At 43.3% G+C, this 16773-nt stretch overlaps 1 protein-coding gene across 2 annotated transcripts in view; it reads left to right on the plus strand.

Moving 5' to 3' along the window:
• The window catches only part of CLPB (ClpB family mitochondrial disaggregase), a 183437-nt gene that overhangs the window by 143630 nt on the left and 23034 nt on the right, over positions 1-16773 (plus strand). For both annotated transcript variants that reach the window (XM_077113690.1, XM_077113691.1), the window contains one exon: positions 13506-13620. In XM_077113690.1, coding sequence (XP_076969805.1) covers positions 13506-13620 — 115 coding nt within the window. The remainder of the gene's footprint in view (positions 1-13505; positions 13621-16773) is intronic.

Below are 16773 nucleotides of genomic sequence, written 5' to 3' on the forward strand. Positions count from 1 at the left end.
CTAGAATATGCTGTAGGAACAACCCAAAATTTTAGTAGTTTAAACAACAAAAATTGATTTTTATCTTACACTCCATGTCCATCATGGGACAACAGGGGAGCTCTTCTCATATCAGGGACTCAGGGACCCCAACTGACAGAGCAGCCACCATCAAGATATTGCTGATTGCTTGCCAAAGGAAAAAGAGAATGCCCAGGAAGGTCTTGCACCTGAAGTTAGATATTCAGCCTGGAAGTGGAACTGTTCCCTTCCACCGTTCATGGACCAAACCTAATCCCATATTCCCATCCAATCAAGCCACACCAAGAAGAGTAATCCTACTGGGTGCCTCGAAAGGGAAGAACCGGAAATATTTGATAGCAAGAATAGTTTGTCTCTCTGGGATTCTTAGTTAATTTCCTCCAAAGAAGGACTGCTACTTGGGGTGGAAATTCTATACGAAGAGAGGGAAGGACTTTCCCTCTGTCCTTTGGGACCAGGAAAAGCTTATTAAATCCCAGAGGTAAAGTCCTCTGCAGATTTTCACCCCTGGGAGCAGCCTTGAAAGTCAGGTCAGACTCTCCAAGTGCCTTAGGAAATCCTTAACTACTGTTTTGAACTTGGAACTATATGCCCATCATCATCTCCCCTTTCAGGCCCAGTTGCAATACCCTGAGAGGCAAGTGCTAACTGTGCCTTGCCAAGAGTACCCATAGTTTGTCAGCTTGTGTAACATGGGGCAGGGGCTCATCTGCTTATATGAAGCAAGAGAACAGGCCTCTTAGTGCCAGCATAGGCGGAGGAGTTAGGGCTACTAAGAGACCCTTAACAAGATTTGGCTGCCCAAGAAGTGGTTTGCTATTGACCACATTAGTATAAATCTGTGACCAGAGTGAACAAAAGTAGTTGCTGTCCCCAGTAACAGTAAGACCCTGTCTGAACACTGAGGGCAGTTGCAGACACCACATTCTAAGTGCAGAATCTGTGCAGATGAGGCAGTAAGGGTCACAAAAGGAACTAGAGCCCTGTGCTATGAGAAAAAGCTGAAGACAATAAAAGCATCTTGCCTAAAGAGGAGACGCTACATTTAGGCACAAGAATGGTTTTGTATGAGAGGGGGTGAGATTCATTCAGTGGCAAAGCAAGGAATCGAGGGGTAGCTGCAGGAAGGAGCTCCCTAACAGAGTTGTCCTACAGCGGAGGGTGCTGCCTTTAGTGGGAATACAGACAGAGTCTAGAAGGCCACTTTTTGTAGCTTCTCAGCTGAAAGACCATTGCCTTTCTAAGTCACCTCTCTTCACTTGATCCTGTCATGCAGTCTGGACTTCATCATGGATATCCAGCTGTCTACTGAGCATCTTCACCTGATAGCTCCCATCACAATCTATCCATGTGACCCACACCTCAGCTCTGTGCTGGATATCAGCAACATCGTTTCTCAGTTGCTCAATCTACTTGATTACCCATTCTTTCTGTTCAACTTTTTCTTTTCTCCAAGCTGCAAAAAACTACGTCTTCAAAGTTGTGAGACAGTTTCATAGGAAGAACACTATTTTAGACCTGGGTTCTGTCTCCACTGTGCCAATAGGTAACAAACAGCTGCCTTTCTGTGTTCAGATCCTGTGTCTGTGACATAATGACACAGCCTGAAGCCTCATCTCCTGGCTCTTTGTCTAAACCTGGGTTACTGCCACTTACACCCCATCTGTCCATTCATCATCCCCCTGTCACCTAGCTCAGCCTTTACCCCTTCACCTACCACTCTGTTGTCAGATGTCTTTTTTATTCTTGCAAAAGTCACATGCTCATCGAAATTTGGGAAATAGAGAAAAGTAGAAAGAAGAAATTAAGTAATTCAGTATATATTTATTGATGACATCTGTGTACCAGGCTCTGGGCTAGATGGAAGACAGATAGTTGAAAACAGTCAAGGAGCTCACAGTCCAATGGGGAGACAGGCAGGTAAACTATGAGACCACCGAGTCCTCAGTGGTATGGCTGAGACAACCTGGGACATCCTGCCTTCAGGTTTTCAAGGAAAGCTTCCTGGAAGAGATGATAACCAAGCTGAATCTCAGTAAAAAGCCATTTAGTCCTGCCACCTAAATAAAACCATTATTAATATTTTTAATTATAATAGTAGCTATCATTTATTGAGTGCATCTAGGCATTTGTCCCAGGCCCTCTAATATTTTTTTTTCTAATCTTATAACAACTCTGTGAAGTAGCTGTTATTAAAAGGAAAACTGAAGCTTCAAGAGAAAAAAAAAGTGGTGACTTAATAAAATCAAGATATTTCATGCGTATATAAATGGTTCAGAAAAGGGTATATATATATATATATATATATATATATATATATATATATATATATCCTACTGTATGTACCAGGTGTCTCAAACTGGCACTATGTTTTGTTTTGCCAATCCAGAGTTTTTCGAAGTTTTTGGTTTAGTGCCTTGGCATGGACTGTTCAGCCACAGGCCCCTACAATTCCTTGTTGTATTATGACCCAGCCTGTAAGACATTTATATTTCTTACTTTGCCCTAAAAGTATTTGAATTATGAGCCTATGTTTATATTTGGAATCTGCTCTCTATACTTAGTATTATTTATTGAGGATTTTCCTGTTTTAAAATTATCCATAAGCATAAGTTTTTATTTCATTCTACCTTTTAGAATTTTGTCACTTGTCCTAAGAACTTCTGTCAGACTGAAGTGTCTTAAATGATTTTTCTCCTTGTTGCTGGTTGCCTCCATACTTTGACTTTCCCTGTATGCTGTCTCCTCTGTATGCCCTTAGCCCACCCTCTACCCCACCCCCAGAATGTCCAAAGGTGATTAAAGCCCAGCCATTGTCCCCTGAGCTTTTCATCCAGCTGTGAGAAAGGCAGGTGTTTTCAAATATAATATCCATCGGCTGGCTTGTACTTCAAGGGGGGTCCACACAGAATTGATGGGGGCTCTGAGGTGTGGATTCCCCCCAGGCAGAACAAGTGGGGTAAGCTTTGTAAAGGAAGTAGCCTGTGATCACACTTTGAAGAATTTCAATAGATGGAGAGTTTAATACTTAAAGCGTAGACCATTTTCATGTCATAACTAAGAGACGAAGGTGAGGTAGAAATATATCTCTGTGATGATGGCAGATAAAACAAAAATATAGGGAGCTATTCCATGATGAATTTTCAGCTGAGGGGGACGTGCTGGCACCAGCCTGCATCTCCACTCCCAGATCCTCACTCCACCGAGGCTCACGAGGAATTTATTGCTCATTTTAATCACACCCAGAGAATGAATTGGCAGGGATATTAGGCAGATAGGCCTATCATATATATTTTATTTGCATATCCAGTGACAGAATCACAAGCACATTTCGTATCTCTGTTTTTTTCATTTGCTGCAGGGGTAGCTGGGGATGTGATACTCCCCTGAGCCCTCATTTAGGCCGAGAGACTGGGTGCTCCCCTCAGAGGGGAGGGATGAGGTATACACAGGGTAAGAGGGTTATATTCTTCCATTCTTAGGGTGAAGACAGACCCATTCTGCTGTCTTGCTCAACCTCTTTGCTGCTGTGCATCCCATTGCAAGTTCCATCTTGCTGTGCGCCTGGCCCTGCGCAAGCCCCTGTGGGGAAAATAACACCACCTGACCTATATCACAGATTTACTTCAGGCCATATACCATGCAGAATGCTTTATGTGGACCAGCTCACTCTCTTTTTTTTTAATGATTAAAAAAAATTGGTTGAAATATACTTATATAAAGTGTACATATCATAACAATGTAGCTCAGTGTATTTTCACAAACTTAAGAAACCTGATCAAGAAATAGAATATTTTAAGTATTCAGAGGCCCACCTCATGCTCCCTTGCAGTCACTCTCCATCCCCCAAGGGTAAGCATTGTCCTGATTTTTTTTTAATGTTTATTTTGATATAATTTCAAGAATAGTATAATGAATTCCTAAAAACCCCTCAGATTCCCCAAATGTAAACATTTCATCACACTTGCTTTATCATTTAGATAAATAGATGTGTAGACATAGATATAATTTTTTTTTTTATCATTTGAGAGTAAGGTATACACATGATGCCCCTTTGCCTCTGAAATAAATTTATATGTATCTCCTGAAAAAAACAAGGACATTCTCATACATAACCTCAGTTTAGTTATCAAAAATAAGAATGTTAATGTTGCTATTAGCTAATCTATCGATGTTATTAACATTTTTGCCAGTTATTACAATAATTTCCTTTACAGGACAAGAAAATTCCAGATCCCAAACTGCATTCAGTTGTCATGTCTCTTTAGTCTCCTTTAATCTGGAACAGTTCCTCAGTCTTTCCTGTCCTCATGACCTTGACATTTTAATGAGTACAGGCCAGTAGAGGAACATCCCTCAATTTGGATTCATTTAATGTTTCCTTATGACTTAACTCAGAGCAGGAACACTCCAGAAATGAGTTTGTTTTTCTCAGTGCGTCATATCAGGACAAGTGATGTCAATTTATCCCATAACTAATGTTGTTAACTCAAATCATTTGGTTAAGTTGATGTCTGCCACATTTCTCCACTATCATTTTCCCTTTGTAATTAATAAGTATCTTAGGGAGAGAAACTTTGAAACCATCTTAGTATCTTGTTACTCCTCAGACTTTCACCCCTAGTTTTAGCAGCCATTGATGGTTCTTACCTGAGTTGGGAATAGTTTAATCCTCACACCCCTCAGAACTTGACTATATTATAATTCACATTATAGAGAGACTAAGTAAATTAAAGCAAGGTTCTACTATCAAGTAAAAGAGACAGAACACCTAACTGTGCAGTCTGACGGCGACCTGAACATTTCACTACTGTGATACTCTGTCTGCCTGGAGATAAGAAAAGACCTGGTCCCTACCTTCAGGAAGTTCAGTTTGTTTAGGGAGATGAGAATTAAGACACAAATTCATATTCCTACTATTGGCATTGGACTACTAACTCAGAGATAAAGGGACACCCTAATGAATGATAGGATTATACCAATGATAGGACAATCCAAACATTTTCTATACTACAAATGAGGCCAAGACAAATAAAATTCGATCAGTTGTGTTGGAGTTATTTGAGAAAAGCTCCTAGAAGTATAGCTTGAATGAAACTTCAGTTAGGATCCTGAGTGCTTACTATGTGGCAGGCTCTGTGCTGGGCTCAAGTAGACAGGTCATCAATACTGTTACCAGCCTGACATCTTGGGAAAGGGGACATTAATCCATTGACTCCCAGATAAATATACCACGTATTATAGCTATAAAGGACAGTTGGATGGTGCTAGGAGAACTTACAAAATGGTCCTTGATCTGACCAGGGCTGTCGGAGAAGACTCTCTGAGGAGGTGATGATTGAACTAAAAGCTGAGGGAGGAGGAAGAGTGGAACTCCAGGGAGGGAAGAGCTTTGCATACAAAGGTACTAGCATGTGCCAAGGCCCTGTGGCATCAGGGAGCTCAGAAAGACAGCTAGTATGGCTAGAACTAGCAAAGCAAGAGAGACAGTAAGGTGAGATAACAGTCAAGTTTTGTTTGTAAGAGCCGTGAGAAGTCATAAGTTGTTTTGAGTAGATAGGTGATGAAATTTGAATTTTGAAGCAATAGTTCTGACTACTGTTTGGGAAAGAGAGTATTTAGAGTATTCAAGAGGTCTGCTTTAGTCCAGGCATGCAGTGATGGTAGTTATTTTTAAGGTGGTTGTGGTGGAAGAAAAGAATACGGGGAAAGAATGGAAGAGATGTTCAGGGGATAAAACTGATGGGCTTTGGTGATAAATTGGATGATGGAGGAATGAGGGAAAGAGAGATGTCAGAGGTGATATATACATTTTGGACTTGTGCAAATGGATGGATGATGTTGCCATTCACTTAGAGAAGCAGAATGGAAAGAGTATATATGTTCAAGGTAGTGGGAATTGCATAGGCAAAGGTGCAGAGGCAGGGATGAAGACATTCAAAAGATGGGTAGGAGACACTGCAAATTTGGCTGCTATTTTCAACAGAGTGTGAAAAGTCCCAGGAGCCAGTTAAGCCCCTGGTCCAGAATATGAACCAGATTCCCTTGGAAATGCAGTCAGTCCAGTTCAAGTTGAATTTTTTTTATTTCTGGGTCTAATTCTCTTGGCCTGTGCTGCCTGCCAACTGTCCCCCTCACCCCTGCCCCTAGACCTTCCTGTCATTCTTAGATGTTATCTAAAATGTGGTCATCTTTCTTCTTCTTTATTCCCACATTCCACATCTGCTCCCATATGGTCCCAACTGTCTCCACTGTGCCTCTAGAACCTCAGTAAATGACAAACAAAATCACCCCCTCTTCACCCTCTTACCATTCTCACCTCCAACCTCAGCTGAAACCTGGCCTTCCCCCAGTACTGCCACTTACCCCACTTCTGCAGCCTCTCCAGTGCTGGCTGCATGTTCTCCCACATTCCCAAGAACAGTTCTGCATCCTTGTTCCCCACTGCTGCTTTTCAAACATTATCTCTATTCAAATGAATCTCAATTCCTTAACAGTGGTTCTCTTGCCTTCTTTTCCTAGTCACTGTCACTTACACATGATAGCTTGTCCCTTGGACCATCTTCTCTACCCCAAACCTGGCCTTCATCCTAGGGACCTTCAGCCATTCACATGGTCACTTGCCTGGCCCTTGTTATCACCTGGTCACTCTGAAATCTTAAAATTCAGTGATCTCTCTTTCTGATGACAACTTTCCATCAAATCCGCTTGCTCACTCCCCAGTTCCTCCTATACCCATTCTTCCATCTCACTGAGCACTCCAGCCCTTGATCCCTTTATCAGCCCTTTCCTGTCTCTTTCCCATTCTAGCTAAGATGCCTTGGCCCATCACTTCAGCCACTCCTTGCCCCTCTAGCTTCTCTCATCAATCTTCTCTCTGGATCAATCCAGCTATTTGCAGTGGAGTGACATGATCAAATTTACATGTTAAAAATGTCACTCAGGGGGGTGCAACTGTGGCTCAGTGGCAGAATTTTTGCCTGCCATACCAGAGACCCGGGTTTGGTTCCCAGTGCCTGCCCATGTAAAAAAAAAAAATGTGTATATGTGCATATATGTATATATATTAAAAGATGTATATTTTATATATATATATATAAAAAGATGTATATTTTATATATATATATATGTATCACTCTGGCAACAAAAGAAGAATGGATTGGAAGAGAAGAGAATGGAATCTGGGATGCTGACCTAGTAGTTACCAAGTCTGGTGGGGTTGACACCTAGCTCTACGAGTATAGGAGGAACTGGGGAGTGAGCAGGCTGATTTGACAGAAAGTCATCATCAGCTTTTCCTACAGGTATGTGTACTTTATGGTTTAGTTCAAGAGACTTTCAAGTCTCTTCAGTGCCTCTCATCTCCCAGTTTCCTTTTCTCATCTCCTGTATTGCCAGCTGCTATGATAAATACCACACACTGGTTGACTTAATAGGAGTTTATCATCTCACAGTTTCGGAGGCTAAAAGTCCAAAATCAAAGCATGAGCAAGACCATGCTTTCTCCCCAAAGTCTGTAGGCTTCTGGTGCTGATTTCCACAATCTTTAGAGCTCCTTGGCCTGCTTCTCTGCCTTCTATCCTTTGGTAATGTCCTTGGTCTCTTCCTGTGTGGTTTTCCCTGACTTTTTTTTTTTTTTTACCTTTTTATTTTGAAATATTTTCAAATTTACAGGATAGTTGCAAAAATAATTCAAATGCCATATTGAGGACTCCAACATACCTCTGTACCCCCAATACCCAGATCAACCAATTGTAACATTTTGCCACATATGCCATATCATTTTATATATGTTTGTCTTCCAGTTCATTTTCTGAGCGTTTGAGCGTAGGTTGTATACTCATGCTTCCTGAACATTTATTACTGCCATACATTTCCTGAGAACAAAGATATTCACTTATATAACCACCTTAAGTGCAGTAATCGAGTTCAAGAAATTTAACATTGATATGAAGCTTACAGTCTATATTCCAGTTTCGTCATGGGTCCCAATGATGTTCTTTTGAGCATTTTCTCCTTCCTTGTTAGAACCCATCCAGGATCATGTATTATATTTTTCATTGTCTCTTTAGTTGCTGTTTTTTTTTTTAATTGTGGGAACATATATACAATATAAATTTACCCTTCTCAACCACTCCTAAGCATTCTATTGAGTGGAATTAATCACATTCACAATCTTCTGGTACCCTCACCACTTTCCATTACTAAAACTTTCCCATCTCCCCAAACAGAAGCCCTATATCCATTGTGCATTAACACTCTCTTGCCCAGGCCTTCTACTCCTGGCATCCTATATTCTAAATTCTGTCTCTATAAGCTTGCATATTCTTCAATATTTTCTTTGTAATTGCCATGGGGCTTAAATATAACATCCTAAATCTGTAACACTTTTGTTTACTTTGATACCAACTTAACTTTTCAATAGTTTACACAAACTGTGTTCCTATACCCCACACCTTTATGTAGTTCTTGTCACAACTTGCATGTTTATACATGATAAGTCCAAAATAATTGATTTATCATTACATTTTACATGTTTGCCTTTTAAACCCTGTAGGAAGTAAAAAGTGGGGTTATCTGGCTTTTTAAAGGCCTCTAGTAATATAGATTAAGGCTCACCCTGATTTAATTGGGCCACACCTTAACTAAAAATATCATCTCCAAACGGTCCAAATTACAATGGTTTCATACCCACAAGGATATGGATTAATATTAAGAGCGCATCTTTTGTTGGAGTACATAATTCAATCTGCCCCATGTCCCACTCTGGGTTTTCTCCATTATCCCCCTTAATTTCATCTGTTATCTCCTGGTCCCCTTTATTGACTTCCCCACCCAGTCCTCTCTGTTGTCCTCAACATGGTAGAAGCCCTGACTATGAAGTAAGTTAGAGTCTAAATCAGGGAGTTAGGAGTACAGGTCATATCTGAGGCTGTCTTTGAGCAATGGGGTGAACTCCTAGGCCCATCCTCCCCATGAGAGGAGAACTGCACCATGGCCTCTCTTTTCTTCCTTCCTCATAACTGTCCAACTCTTGTTCTGCCTACCTACGACCCCAACCTCCATCCCAGCTGCCCTCTCAGTGAACACACTGCCAGGTTCAGGGTAAGATCTGGCCCCTGAGAGATGTCCCACATAGGGATGCCTGCCATTCCCCTTCTCCCTGTAACCCTCCCCCACAGAGTCACTCAGTCCAGCCACCCTATTCTGAGTGAGCCTTGCTAGGCTTTGCCTCAGCCTCCCAGCCCTTTCCTGTAAATGCACTCACAGCCAGGAGGGGTGCCATATCAAATCAAGACTGATGGAAACCAGTGGCCGTGATTATCCAGCTGAGATGCAGCATGAGAAGCTGGTCGCTGCTGGCTCCAGGTAAGGGCTTCTGAAGCTAATTGGATGTGGCTTTTATTAAGATGATCACTTCTGTTCTCCTGGGTGGTGCTTTCCTAGTGCCTCTCTTCCCAGTGCCCCCTGCTTCTGCAGGCTGGGTCACCTGCCCTATCTTCCCCTCTAGCAGAACCCCATCTGAGTAGGGCTTTGAAGCAGTTCCTATAGTTTTTCTCCCCATCACCTCCAAGAGCCAGGAGTAATAGGAGTCTACATTTGTGGAGCCCTTACAAGTACTTCCTCCCATCCTTCTCTCTCCTCTCCTCCAAATATGGAGTCCAAGTATTTTCCTTCTCTAAACCCCTCCACTGTCTAGCCTTTCACAAGACTTGGCTCATGGCTCATGTCTTAAAATTCATTCATTCATTCAATGCATTTTTTTTTTTAGTACAAGCTCTGTTCAGCACTGGGAAAACAGCATGAAGCAGTAACTTTCTACCTAATTTAATCCCAGTGTCCTGTACATTTTATCAAGAATTCTGGTCTTAGGGGTATGGTTTGTATAATTTTTTTTTTCTGTTTTCATTTTATTTCTTTTTCTGTTGTCTATTTATTTTTCTGAATTGATGCAAATAGTCTAAGAAATGATCATGATGATGCATATGCAACTATGTGATGATATTGTGAATTACTGATTATATATATAGAACGGAATGATCAAAAAGAAAAAAAAAAAAGGATTCTGGTCTGTTTTCAGAGATTTTTCTGAATAGACATCAGTGTTTGGGGCTCCAGACAAAAGTATTTGGGGAGAATGAGGATATGCTCAGTGACTTAGACTATAATTTGTACCTTTCCCAGAACCATCTAGAAAACTCCTGAGAAACCACCTAGGTCGTGGTGTAACCTATCCCCTACCCATATCCACTAAGAAGTCAAAGACTCTTTCCCCTTGCCTAAGAAAATAAGAATAGTAAGACAACCCAAAATCATGACATTGAAGAAGAGTTACAGGAAATGTAACTGGGAGAAGACTTAGGCCATCATGGTCGTACCCAGCTCAACAAAAGTGGAGAGAAAAGTCATGTTAGGCTTTGCTGGGACAAAGGAAAAAGTTATTTTCTTTGGGGTCCTATAGACCAATAGATGGAAAGTACCTAGAGGCAGAATAATCTACTGTATAAGGAATACTGACAGCCACAGATGCCACTTTAGCCAGTAGGAACATCCCTAGAACCCCATTAGTGTTGAGGCTGTACACTGCAGACTAGGGTTCCTAAAGGAAGGAGCCTCAAGAGCCACTTTTGGGGCGTTGGGGGAACACACATGGACTTGGCTGCTGGCTTCTGCTTGAAATGGAGCAATTCTTCTTTTTATCTATGGAACGCCACACAAGATTAAATTGGTTAAAGGGAGTATGATACCAAAAATATAAAAAGGTACTGAATTAAGTAATCTGTCAGAACCCAGTGAAAGAAAAGGGAACTAGCATTTATCAGAGGCCTAATAAGGAACTAGCATTTATCAGAGGCCTGATAAGGACCAGGTACTGTGCTAGTGACTTGAGTTGCTCAGACTACCATTTATTAAACATACATATATTTGCTATATGCCAGGCTCTGCTAAGTACTTTATGTACATTATCTCAGTTAATCCTCACAAGGCTCCCATGAGTTGAGGAAACTAAGATTCAGGGAGGTCACTTAAATTAGCTCAGATCAGCTAGCTATTGTTAGTGGATGAGATGAGGTTGGAGCTCAGACCTTTCTGGAATAAAGCTCTGCTCTTTCTGCCACACCACCTTCCCTTGCTGTGAGCCAAAATAGAAGCCAAACTTCAGATGGAGGATGACTACAAGGATTAAATGAGATAGTCTGGATAAAGTGCTGAGTGTAGTGCCTGGCACATGGCAGCTATTCCATGTATGGACTTCTACTGAGCCAGGCTCTGTGCTCGGTGCAGGAGCTATAGAGATAAATACAATTTAGTCTTTGTAACTAAGGACCTCATGGTCAAGGAAGGAGAGACCAATAGGTAGTTAAATAAGTGCAGCAGAGATCCCAGGGGCAGAGGGCAGGTACAAAGCTTTGTGAAAGGCTTCTCAGACAATATGGCATTTAAGCTGAGATCAACAGGTTACCTAGAGGTAGGGAGAACCAAGAAGTCTTCTCTGGCAGGGCAGCAGTGGGAGCAAAGGCCCAGAAACAAGAATACTCTGTGACCCATCACTGAGGGGAAGTGAGTAAAACCAACTCACAAATCCTGGGAACCCCACGTCCATCCATCCCTTCAAGCTCATTTCCAGCAGGGTGAATAGCCATCACTGCTGACTGAGCTGTGAAAATCTCACCATCTTAACTAGCCCATTGGACCTGAGTACTGATCGAGGCTGGATGAGCAGAAAGGAGGAGGAGGCAGATAGATGGCTGGAGTCATCAGAGCCAAGTGATGTATGTGGTGCCTGAGGGAACTGCACGGTGACACTCTGGATTCCGACCAGCAAGCCTGGCTCCATTGGGATTGGTCCCAAATTATTGCTCCATATGAAACCCCAGGACTGATAGGAGCTTTCAGTTACAGACTGATAGCAACAGCCAAAATTGGATTGTTTGCTATTTATTTTTTTTAACTTCTGTCAAGGCCACTACCATAACAGGAAAACACTGCCTAAACACAGGTATTTTTCATCTACTCTGTCTGCAAGAGCAATCTGCAGCCACGACTTTTGTGACAAGGCCTTACATTGGCAGCTTTCTTTCTAGAACGATGTCAGTGTTTCTGGGGTCTTAGAGGAAAGGAGCCTCCTGAAGACCCAGGTCTTTCTTTCCCGCTGCAAGACCTACTTTCTTCCCACCAGCTGCCATCCTCCTTCAGTTCTTAATCTGGCCCACACACTTACCTCTCCCAGCTGTTCACCACATTATTCCACAGCTCACACCTAGCCCAACCCTCTGACTTCTTCAAGCCTCTTGTCTCACCCCAGAAAGCTTCCAAAAAAAAAGTTCCACATTTTATTTATCCTTTCTGTCTCTGGACTCTCCTGTACCAGCCAGTCTAACTGTTAATTCTCTCCTCTTTGTCATCAAATTCAGTTTTGCAAAAATTCAACTGTGCCTCCGCTGTGCCAGGACCCATGCTGGAAGCTACAGTGAATAAGAGACAGTGCCTCCCCTCAGAGAGCTCATAGTTGATTTAAGGGGCAGATACACAAACATGAAACAAGCTTGTTTTCAAGTAGTTTTTTTTTTTAGTGCTAAGTACAGTGCTAGAGATAGGTAATCATACTTTAGAACCATGAGGAAAATGATTGGTTCTGCCTGAAAAGTATTTCTATGCAGGTTCTGCCTTCCCTGCCTGACTTTGAGCTTCCTGTGGGCAAGACCTGGCTCTCCTAGCTTCTCTTTTGCAACATGACTAAGCTCAGGCCTCCTCCTTGTACTTTTTCCAAAGCAAGTCAACCCCAGGGTTAGACACACACTAGTTCCAGCAACTGGAATTTCCCAGGGGACAGGACACAGTCCTTCTTCTTTACACCTACCACTAATCATCCTTTCATCATGGCCATGCCCAGGGTCACACACGCAGCAACTGCTGAATAATTGTATGTTTAATTGAAATGAAGAATCATTGAAGTGGAGGGTGTTCATAACCCTGGTTTAAAAACAAAAAAGGATTTCAAGGGGAAAGGGAAAGGAACTTGTATTTATTAAGTACTTACTGCATGCCAGACATGATACTGAACACTTTATATAACTCATCCTATTTAATCCCTAATTTACAGATGCGAACACTGAGAAGTAACTTGTTCCAGGTGATAAGCACATCTTGTAAATAATAAAGCTGGGGTTTGAACCTAGGTCTTCCCTTAGTCTCCAGAGGCAGGGGTCAATCTACTAGGAGTACTTACTTTATGGGCAGCTATGCAGGGTGAGCTGGGACCCCCGAGTGTTGGTCACCTAGAATGGGGAGATGATGTGAGGGCCAGAACAAAGGTAGAGTGGAAAAGACTGGGCCAGCCTTGGTTGGTGGTCATGAGCCAGAGCTGTGCTGTAGAACTCCCAGAGACCCAGACCTGTGATTTTGCCCCTGGTTTGGGAGATCAAATGAAACTAGAGTCCAGTACCTGGTGCCCCTGAGCCACCTTCTCTCTCTCCCCACAGTATCAAGAGAAGCAACGGAAACGAGAAGCTGAAGAACGGCGCCGTTTCCCCCTGGAGCAGCGGCTGAAAGAGCACATCATTGGCCAGGAGAATGCCATCGCAACAGTGGGTGCTGGTAAGTATGTAGGATGCTACCCAGTACTAAAAAGGGCAGGATTAGCCTGTGGCCTTAGGATCTACTGCAATAAAGTGTATAGGCCACTGCCACCAAACTGGAGAGAGGTGATTAATAACACTTGTTGATTACTTTCTATATGCCAGGCATTGTGTCAACAGCCCTTTGAGGTCAGTGCCATTAAATCCCCATTTTAGTGATGAAGCTGAGAAACAGCAGTTAAATCATTTGCTCAGTCTGTGCTTAGACTTTAGCCCTGACCTTCACCTGATGCACTACCCCTGCCCTCCACTTTTGAGAAAACCAAGACTCAGAGAAGAGCAGGAGCTTGCCAGTGGTCACCAGCAGGGTAGTAGCTAATCCAGAACTAGAATTCAGGTCTGTCTTCTAGCCCGGGACTTTTCCGGGACTTGAGTATAGTTTCTTGGCAGGTGGCCCAATTTTAGGAAAACATCCTGCACAATTCAGATGCCTTTTTCTGTACCTCTGAAGCTCTTATGTCTCATATTTTGACCCCTCAGAGCCAGACTGGCCTCTAGTATAACCCCTAATCTAATGACCCTCCTGCCCGGGCAGACTCCAGTGAACTGATACATAAAACTAAGAATCTGCTGGGGCAGTGACGTCACCTTTGTTCTCTGACTCTGGTGCCTGTCTCCCTATGAGTGTTTTCAGATGGTGAGGGAAGGAAAGAGGAACCTTATGCCCTCCTTAGGCAAAGGGATATCCTCCAAGTGGTTGTCAAAGCATGCTGCCCAAACTAACAGCATCAACATCCTTTGGGAACTTGTTAGAAATGCAAAATCTCAGGCCTTTCCCAAAACTAAGGAAGCAGAAACTGTTTCTGTTTTAACGAACTCTCCAGGAAATTGTGATGCTCAGCTAAAGTTTAAAAACTACTGCCCTGAGGTCCTCGGCCAGTCCTACCTCTTCTCTTCAAGCATGTAGTCCCACTAGATGTGGTCTTGCAACTGCCAAGGACAACACCAGATTCTGCTCACTGATAAGAAAGAGGAGCCATCAGACTGAAATTGTGGCTACCCCTTTGGGACATTCTAAGGCAGTATTGCCAGCCCTAGGATAGCAATTAGAGGAGTAATTAAAAAATGAAGATAGCAGCACCTGTGACTTAGCAAGCCCAGCCTGAGTTCCATCATCCTCACACACCAGTGGGACTCATGGGGTCCAGTGAGCCCTCATCAGGGCCTGACCCCATCAAAGGAGACCATAGACCAGAGTTGCCTCACCAGCTAGAGGTCAAAAGGCTGCCTACTGCACACACAGAAGCTCGGGAAAGCTTTTTTGAATACACAAGGCTTCACTGCTGAGGTAAAAACTATACTGAGCTGCCCCGACTCCTTCACCAAGTCCTGGTCTGAGGTGGAGTGAGGAGAGACTCTGGGAACTCTCATGGGTTGAAGAAAGAGGAGGTATAGTTCATGGGAGAGACAGATTACCTGAGTGGAGGTCATCTCCTGCTGAAGCTTCATGTCCACATGGGATATCATAGTGTTTTCCCTTCGGTTCTTACCCAGCCCTTTCCTAACATACTGCTCCCTCTGACCTCCTACATCTCACATCCTCAAACCGATAAGATGTGAAGCTCCCCAGAAGTGTAGGGGGTCAGGGAAAGCATTGTGATGGAAAGAATTAAACCAACCTGGGCTCAAATAACGCATCTGCCACTTAGCAGCTATGTGACTTCAGGCTAATCACTTAGCTTCTTTGAGCATCAGTTTTCTCACCTGCATAGTGGAAAGACAATTCTGGAACTGAATATAAGGCTCATGCTTTTTCTAGTATGTGCCAGACAACAATGAATAAAACCTAGTCTCTGTCCTCAAGATGTTCACAGTCTATGGGTGAGCACTGTGCTCTTTGGGTCAAGCCTTCAAACAGGGATTGATCCTTAATCCCTGCCCAGGCTCACCTCTTCCCCTGCTCCTACTCTGTCTGCATCCTCCATCTTTAGCTTTGCTGTTAACCAGGAACACCTGTAGATGATTCAGCTCCACCTCCCAAGAGCTGTCAGAATATCTGCCCTAAGTACTTCTTTCTACCCAAAGTTTCCCTTCTTTCCCCTGATCTCTGCCTCATGACAGAGGTAAAATGGCTGCCCTGGAAGACCCTGCTCTTTGTCCTGTGGCATGTAAGTTGACCTTGTTATGGATCAGTGAAAGATGGGGAGGCCATGGGGCCCAGGACTTTGGAATTGGTGCTTTATCACTTCTGTTTGTAGGGTGGTAACTGTGTGTCTGCCTTACCAAGAAACCCTACCATGGGGATCACACTGATGATGTTCAGAACCATGTTCTTTCCCTGTGGCCAGCTCCTGGAGATGTATGGACACAAATATCAGAGCTTAAGGCTGCTTGGTGGTTGCACCTACCAACCCCAGGTGAAGCATGATGTACTCTCCAGAGCCAGATCATGTAATAGGCAGACAGCACTTAGTACCTCAGGGCCTCAAAACTGAAGCAAGTACAGGATAGTGAGGCCGATCTAAAGAGTAAGCCAGGCCTCCAAGTCCTCTAGGCTAGTGTCAGATGTCTGCTAGGGACTAGCTGGATGGAGCCTGGCACCCCATGGGTACCATGAGGATGGGTAGCCAGAGAAGTGCCGCAGAATGAATTGATTTGATAAATGGCCATTTATTACCCTCACGAATTGGCTGAAACCAATTTCGGTCACATCAACCCCTGGTAAGTGCTGGGATATTGATTTGTGCAAAGTAATACAGTGAATTTATCAGTGTGATCCCTAGCTGCAGGGCTTCTCAGCAAGGTTTGCGTACAGTTACTGCCTCACAAATGGAAGAGATAAAGCACCAACCCCACAGCCCACGCCCCCGTGGCCTCTCTGTTCTTCCTAGTGTCACTGGAGGCAAAGCAGGACCAACCTACACACCACAGACCTGAACCTTGGTATCAAAAGTGAGGCTCTCCTCCAGAATCCATAACTGCTATTGGTTATGGAGAGGGTAGAGGGTAGAGTTCTACCTGTCAGGCAGAATTCCCAGTAGCTCAGCAGCCCCTATGCCCCACCATTCCCAGAAAGGCAACAAGCAATTCAGCACATTCAGAACTAGACTCATCCCCTGCCCTCCTCCTGTGTTCTTATCTCAGTAAAGGGCACCTCCATTCATTGGTCTGC

This window comes from Tamandua tetradactyla, chromosome 8 (genome assembly GCF_023851605.1).
Source record: "Tamandua tetradactyla isolate mTamTet1 chromosome 8, mTamTet1.pri, whole genome shotgun sequence".
NCBI lineage: Eukaryota > Metazoa > Chordata > Mammalia > Pilosa > Myrmecophagidae > Tamandua > Tamandua tetradactyla.